The 8,074-nt window shown below is 35.3% G+C and overlaps 1 protein-coding gene across 1 annotated transcript; it reads left to right on the plus strand.

Moving 5' to 3' along the window:
- The first annotated feature begins 270 nt into the window (after positions 1 to 270).
- Positions 271 to 7,746, plus strand: LOC104895669 (ubiquitin carboxyl-terminal hydrolase 3). Its single transcript, XM_010682236.4, has 6 exons — positions 271 to 760; positions 4,358 to 4,474; positions 5,142 to 5,240; positions 5,646 to 5,831; positions 6,159 to 6,340; positions 6,952 to 7,746. Exons 1-6 carry the CDS (start codon positions 644 to 646, stop codon positions 7,355 to 7,357), a joined length of 1,107 nt encoding a protein of 368 aa, XP_010680538.1. The 5' UTR covers positions 271 to 643; the 3' UTR covers positions 7,358 to 7,746.
- Positions 7,747 to 8,074: the final 328 nt, after the last annotated feature.

The raw sequence follows: 8,074 nt of genomic DNA on the forward strand, positions 1-8,074 counted from the left end.
GAGAAAGAGTGGAAAACTGAACGTGACAAAAACTGAAAGTTGTAATCATTACCACTCACCTTATATGAATCGAGTACACACTAATTTAGTATGCCAGGTTCTTATTAGTTTATTTATATTTTGAGAATATATATACTATTTGCATATATGCAATTCAAATTCAGCAAAGCTCATTAATATTTATCCTTTGGAAGGGAACCTATAAATCTATAATGAGTGGGAAGTAAACAGAAAAATAGATAGTAAAATAATAAAAGGGAATATAAATTCCTCCAATTAATGGAATGAGATCTGTTTGCCATATATATAGATATAGGATACCCATATTTTTTTTTATCAACGTCACTTGCGGAAAGCAGAGGTCCAAAGAAATCGCCCATTTCCTCATAAATCATAATGAAAGCAAACATAACATTGCAATTATCTGCATCAACATTTTCACTAAATTTCAATTGAATTCAATTTTTTTGGTACCCATTGAATTAAAAAGCAACGTCCTTTTAGGCTTTTACCCTCCAAATTCAAGCTGTTCCCAGCATCGCCTTTATTCATCGTGTACAAATTTGTGTTAACAGCCAAACAGGGCACTAATTCCAGAGAGGAGAGAGAAAGTGTCTGTGTGTTTGTGTTGAATGAGGAGGTGATGGGTGCAGCAGGGTCGAAGCTGGAAAAAGCTCTTGGTGAACAATTTCCTGAGGGTGAGCGTTACTTCGGCCTCGAAAATTTTGGCAATACTTGTTATTGTAACAGTGTTTTACAGGTTTGATTTTTCTTTTTCACCCATTATTATTTATTTACTTCCATTTTTTTTTGTAATCTATTAGATTTTATGTAATTTTATGCTATGGTATGTGGAATTTGAATATGGGTATGGTTTATTTTGTCCCAATTTTTGTGGGATTTATAAAAGATTGGATTTTGATATATGGGATTTGTGTGAAATATTAGATAAGTAGAGTAATTTGATTTAGCTTAAGCATAGAAGTATGAGAATTTCCTGGTATCAAGAAGGATGATTAAGATTGCATTTGGGTGATATTTTAGGTAAGAGAGGTGATGGTGGAATGTTGGGCTGTTATGAAGTTGTGATGTTAAGATCTATGCAACACTCTGGTTCATTGACTTTTGTTGTTTCTCCATTAGTAGATTAGGGTTTGGAATTGGGTCGAATAATTTGCGATGTTAATGCTCCTATTCATGTCAAGCTACAAGATTGTAATCCAAATTACTTTGTGCGGTCAGATTTTGTATGAGAAGCATTTTTCGCGCTGCACATTGACTGTGATGTGGTGAAACTAATTCTGTTTTCAGTAAATGGAGTAGATACCCCTGCCTCCTAGCTGGGAATGTTTAATTTTTGACTTGAGTGTTTATTACCAAACTCCTTGTACCTCTATGATAATGGTTACTTCAATGGGTTCCTTACAAGTTCACAATGGAAACTATGGGCTATGTCTACGGTGGAGTATGGGCCCGCATCTTTGGCAAAGTTTTTGCGGTTGGATATTAAATCCGTTGGTTAGATACCATGACTAATAGACTAATAGATCATGTTTTGATACAGAATGATACCACACGGTGTGTTCGATATTCTCAACATACTACGTTCACTACTAAACCATGCGTAAAACTTAAGTATGTACTTGTACACCTTTGTATATTCCATAATGTAACTCCATAACTTACATGCAAGTTCAACAAGATAATGTCGTGAATAATATTGGTGGTCTAACATATGAGATTATGCATCTTTCCTGTAATCAAGGATTTGCTATATTTATGACAAAAAGGAAAAATATCCATTATGAGTAATGTGACTCGTCTCTAAAAACCGAGATATAAGGTAATGCGTTTATTAGCTGCTCCTAAGGTAAAGATAGAGTGGTCAGTGATTACTTCTCTAGGGTCTAGTGAGGAGGAAAAGAATGTAATGAATAGGAAATATCATCCTCTTACTTCTTAAGAGATCGTATATAAATTTATATGCATGCCGAACTGTAGAGACCATTAACATTCAAAATATGACAATACCCTAGTGACCTTGAAAGGACGTCAGTGAAGTTGTAATTGATCTATATTAGTGTTTCCACATGTCTATAGAGGATGTTTATATATCCTCTTGTTTTCCAGGGAGTTTCTATTTCTTGCTTAAACTAGTAGTATGTATTAAGGACAGGGGCGGATCCAGGATTTCTGGTGAGGGATAGCGCAATTGCGCGTTACTAAATATGAAAAAAGCAAACAAATCAAAACGGCTAAATTCAAAATATTACAAAATCCATATACAACTACTTCAGTAAAAGAAAACTACAATTGTTCACTATGATTCTAAAATTTTGGAATAGACTTACAATCATAAGAAATTTTACTTTAATAAAAGAATATTACCATTATTCTCAATAAGTTCTAAAATTGGAACCGATTCAGAATAGCATCAAATTTTACATCTAAAAACAAAATCAACAATACTAAATTTATACCCATCAAAAATAATTCGGTAATAACCCACACAATTAAGATTCACTAACTATTCCTGTAAAAAAATCACTAACAATTCAGAAAAATCATAATTCACTAACAATTTACACAATTAAAAATTCAGGAAAACCGTAATTAACTAGACCCTCACACAAATTGTAGTTCACTGACATTATATTCACACAAAACACAACTCTTCAAAATTCACACAATTAACAATTATTGACAAATTACCAACTCTAAGTTCAATTCATAGAGCCAGAAACTTCCATTGGATCCCCACTCATAGAGCCAGAAACATCAAATTGCATACAATTATTTAACTTCCCTTTCCTAGTTAAATCATCCACCATTATCTTCATTGAAGCTCGGCAACTTCACCACCATTTTCATCATCATTCAATGACGGGATTTTCTCATGAGGAAGCAACGCTTTTGCTGCAATCTTCCACCAATAAGAGGGAGTAGAAACACCAGTTGAATTAGGGCTGGTTCACTGCTACACACTTTCCCTTTCCCTTTCTTTGCTCTTTCTCTCTTCTCAAAGAGAACTCTTTTTTTTTTTAAGAAAACAGGGGTACCAGATGCTACCCCTTGTGACTTAGTGGCTCCGCTACTGATTAAGGGGGTATTAAAAGAAAAAAATGAAGAGAATAAAGGTAGATGGAGGTAGTGGTAGATGGCATGAGGTAGTTATTGTGCAAGGACTAGGTAGGAACGCATTTTAGGGTAATAGTTAACCATCATCCCCCTAGACTAATGTAGTAGAAGAGATGATGTAGATATTAGTCATGAATCATGATAGAAGAAGGTAGAGATAAATAAAAAGCGAACTATACCCCCTTAATACATTATCCTCAATTCAAGCCAACCCTTAAAGTAGTAGAATGAATTAATCTAATATTCCCATAGTGAAGATGACAAAGCTCAACAATCCCAACTTTTTGTGCAACATGTAGTCACCCTTTTCATTATCTTCTATGTGTTCATGTCTAGCTATATATGGGAAAGTATGGTTGATAGCTTCAGATTAGGCTCGACGCTCTAAGCAAGGGTGATGGCATAGATATTGATGGTGTTCGCACTGTGATGCATATTGTGAAGATTATTATGATAGGTGGCTGTTCTTTCTAGTTTCAGTATTTAGTTACCCTTTTGAAAACTTGATATATAGAAGTCTCTTTTAATTTGAACATTAAACTCTTACCTATTTACACTCTTGAGGATCCTTTTAATATCATTATCAATAATAATCCATATCTCGTGCAGTCTTGCTACTTCTTTTTTAAAAAAAAATTATGGATACACATTGTGTGGTCAAAGCTCAAAAACTTTGACCGGAAGTTTTCACTACCATAAATCAAAAACATTATCATGTGAGATCATGTAAATTTCATTTCAATGAATATTTTCAAAATTTCACCTTTTTTTTTGTAAATATTAGGATATGTAATTAAAGATATTAAGGTCAAAGGTACGGATTGAACAATGTGAAAAACAAGTGTACCCTTTAGAAAGAAACCCAAAGAGTAATGTTTAATCTTCTGATACTTTTGTTGGTGCGTTGGTGGACATATATCTCAGTTGCATGGCTGAAATTTATGTATCCAGGTATAAATGTTTCTAAAGCAATAACCCTCATATATATTCCACTTCGCTAATGGTAGTCATTGGATAAGGGAAGATTTTGAAATGCTTTATATGAACTTGTCTTATTTTCTATTTTACTGATATAAATGGAGTGAATTTGGGCAATTTTTTGCTTAGCAAGTTAGCATGATGATATTTATCAGTTAGTGTGTAGGTTCCAGAGTTCTAGTTTGGGGTGCCATCATGTTATAGAAGCAGTTTGTTAATAAAATCTTCATGCGATTTGCAGGCACTTTATTTTTGCGTTTCATTTCGAGAACAGTTGCTGGACTACTACTCAAGTAACAAAAATACTGTTGATGCAGAAGAGAATCTTCTGACATGCTTGGCTGATCTCTTTACTCAGGTAAAGACTATATATTTTTCTCTTTCTTTTTTTCTTCTCTCTTTATTTTGGCTGGGCATTTTACATTGTGTTCAACCTTGGTAAAACATATGAAGCTTTATACATTCAGCTTTTTGCTGTTTTGCTCATTCAAACCATGTTTTCTTTGTTTTGTTTCAAAAATTGTTCTTTTAATTTACATGGAGGTGCGGTGCCATTTCTCTTAAATGTGTGCAATGACACTTCGCCCTACATACGCTCACAGTTCATATATCTTCAATTTTGTCACTAATACTAATCTCCTATTAGATGGAGAACTATTAAATCAAGCTGTCTTCATAGCTTATGTATAAATGTTTCGGGAATTGTTCAGCCTGTCAGCCTACTGTTTCTATTTGCTTTTAGTATCAAATAAATTTTAATTGATGCCTTTGCAGTTGTGCAGTCTTGACTAGAAATTGGTACCAAAATACAAAAATAAAGTTTACCTTTGAGGAAGCAAGCTGTTAGTCTGAATTCTTTTATATTTGGTTGGAGCCCTTTTTTTATAGGGTTTAAAGTTGGCAATGTTCATGTTTCTCTGACGTGTTATGTCTTTAAACCTTTTGCTGTGACTGGCTGTGCTGCATGATTTTGAAATGATTTTTCGCTTCTGAGAACAGCTAATAGCATATTTTATGAATTCCAGATAAGTTCACAAAAGAAGAAAACAGGGGTCATTGCTCCAAAGCGCTTTGTCCAGAGATTGAAGAAGCAGAATGAGCTTTTTCGCAGCTATATGCATCAGGTTCTTTTCCCCCTCATTCATATTTTTCTCATTTTTGCTGTAAGTAGTAAGTACTGCTTCCTTCACCAGGATCATTAATTATCTGCTCCTATTACATGCTGACTTCTGAATGAGCTAGCTGTAGTAAGATGGTATGGGGATTGGGGAGTGGAAGAGAAGTATTTAGCTGTATGTCTGGTCTACGCATCAATAGGCATTACAAGAGTGCATTTGGAAATTATGTACTAATTTTCTATATTACCTGACATTTACTTCCAATTTGTTGTTATTCGGACCTTTGTTCTTGCTTTGGTATCTCTTGTCAGTGTCCACTCAGGTTGTTATACTTCTGCTATAGTAATATTTGTAGAAAATATACCTTGTATGATGATAGGCAAGCTATATGGCTTTTGTTTATCTGCACAGGATGCCCATGAATTCTTGAACTTTTTGCTGAATGAACTCGTGGACATACTGGAAAAAGAAGCTCAGGCTGCAAAAAGCGACCAAGAAACCTTGCCATCTGAAAAGGTTGCAAATGGACCAAGTAATGCTCAGGCCAATGCCTCCCAAAAGGAACCCTTTGTAACCTGGGTACACAAAAACTTTCAGGTGATTTTTCTAGTGCATCGGTGTTTTGGGTGATAATGCACAACATCACATCATGCTATGAGTTTTTTTTTTGCATTTTTTTAAAAAGTTGGAAAAAGGTTATTAAGTAGAAGAGAAAGTGTGGTCACAGAGGATGAGGAGTTTTCTCAGCAAGTTTACATACAAATCACACCAGCTACATTCATATCAAAGTATTATATATTATCTGATATTTTTCATAATCTGCTTTAATCTGGTTTCTTCCCTCCTGCTGCTGCTGGCCCTCCTCTTCCGTTAAATATCGCTTTGATATTTGTCTGAAAAGGCTTCTCTCACAATTTGAATCAGGGAATTCTCACGAATGAGACAAGGTGCTTACGATGTGAGACTGTTACAGCAAGGGATGAAACCTTTTTTGATCTGAGCCTTGATATTGAGCAGAATAGTTCAATTACAAGCTGTCTGAAGAATTTCAGTTCCACTGAAACTTTAAATGCTGAGGACAAATTTTTCTGTGACAAATGCTGCAGGTAATCGAACATCTGTTGTCATGTTGTTCTATCTGTATGCTGGGTGCTACATACAATATTTTTGTTGGATTTTATCTGGAATATGGTTAAACAGATTTTCAGTTCTGATTTGTATTTTGGAAAACTGCTAAGGATGATTTTTACACCAGTGATAACCAAGTGTCAGATCTTTGGAAATTACGAAGGTTGACTGTCGTATACTTGGACACTAACACACTTCTCTTGTTGAGTTTGAGGACAACCTGGTCTGGTGACAATAACCAAATAATATACATCATACTTCCACAGTATAGAAATGAATTGTTTTGTGGAGGAATGTGATAATTGTTGCAGAAGGCTCAAGGGGATCAAAGTTGAGAGTGGAGGCATAAGGGCCCTAGGTATCTCACAGGGCATCTAAAAGAACTAAAAAACTTGGAGAATCTCAACTTGGTTTTATTTCCATTTGTTTTCACATACTAGTTTTACTCTAGATACAATTAACCTCTCTATTACTGTCTACCACCAACCAGAACTTGGAGAATCTTGTAGAATTACCTGTTTGCTTATTCTACCTTTGTCTCTTCTTATTTAATTTGATTAAAGCTAATCCTTGATAATTGATGCGGCAGTTTGCAGGAAGCGCAGAAGAGAATGAAGATTAAAAGGCCACCCCACGTCCTAGTTATCCATTTGAAGCGGTTTAAGTACATTGAACAGCTGGGACGCTACAAGAAACTATCCTACCGGGTGGTCTTCCCTCTTGAGCTGAAACTGAGTGACACTGTGGAAGACTCAGATAGAGAGTACTCTTTGTTTGCTGTTGTCGTCCATGTTGGTAGTGGCCCTAATCATGGACACTATGTTAGCCTTGTCAAAAGTCATAATCATTGGTTATTCTTTGATGATGAGAATGTGGAGATGATTGATGAGTCAGCTGTCCAGACATTTTTCGGGTCAGCACAGGAATACTCTAGTAACACAGACCATGGGTATATTTTGTTTTATGAGTCCCTTGGTCACAGTAACATTAGCTAGGCATAGTATCCTCATTTATTAGGAGTTTATTTTATTCCAAAATTTTGTTTTTTTTAATCCCTTGTTTCCTCTTCTTTCCTTCAACCATTGGGAGAAGTAGGGTTATCATTGGTTAGGTTGTGGAAATGTATACTGCATAGGCGGTTGGCTTAGTGGCTTGTACAGGTGGACGTTGGAACGTTGAAGACCCTCGGTTGAGGGATACAAGAAAATAACAGTGTATATGATGGTAGTGGGCAATTCTTCCACCAAATTTTGTAACCTTAATTGATGTGAATGTTGTTCCGACAGATGAGTTGTATGAGACTAGCAGCCAACTTTTCCATAGCAGTCGAAACAAATCTTATTTTGGTGATATTAGTAGGTTTATGGAATGGTGCTTTGATTAATCTTCATATTGATTGTTCTGCTGCTAGAAGTAGCTCAGGTGGGCCACTTGGGAAAACATTGGTGATTCTGCAAGACATTAGGCAATATGGACATCATCTTATTTGAATGATTTATACATCTTTGGTTAGGTTGAAAGTTGAGAATCCTAAACCGGTGAATGTGCTGGGTGGCGTTTTTGTATGAAGAAGTTGCTCAGAGTGCGATATTTGTTTCAATGATTTGCCTTACCTATCTTCAGTCTCTTTTTCTTCTGTACTGAATAATTCTTTTTTTTTTTAAAAAGAAGAATTTTGATGTACCTACATCCCAATTCCCATGTATCTTTTG

This window comes from Beta vulgaris, chromosome 6 (genome assembly GCF_026745355.1).
Source record: "Beta vulgaris subsp. vulgaris cultivar EL10 chromosome 6, EL10.2, whole genome shotgun sequence".
Taxonomy (NCBI): domain Eukaryota; kingdom Viridiplantae; phylum Streptophyta; class Magnoliopsida; order Caryophyllales; family Amaranthaceae; genus Beta; species Beta vulgaris.

Excerpts from the sequence above, each read along its gene's own strand:
- LOC104895669 (XM_010682236.4), top strand. The coding sequence starts at position 644 with ATGGGTGCAGCAGGGTCGAAGCTGGAAAAAGCTCTTGGTGAACAATTT. Across the intron at positions 4,475-5,141 it reads TGGCTGATCTCTTTACTCAG|ATAAGTTCACAAAAGAAGAA; the intron begins GTAAAGACTATA and ends TATGAATTCCAG. Across the intron at positions 5,832-6,158 it reads GGGTACACAAAAACTTTCAG|GGAATTCTCACGAATGAGAC; the intron begins GTGATTTTTCTA and ends AATTTGAATCAG.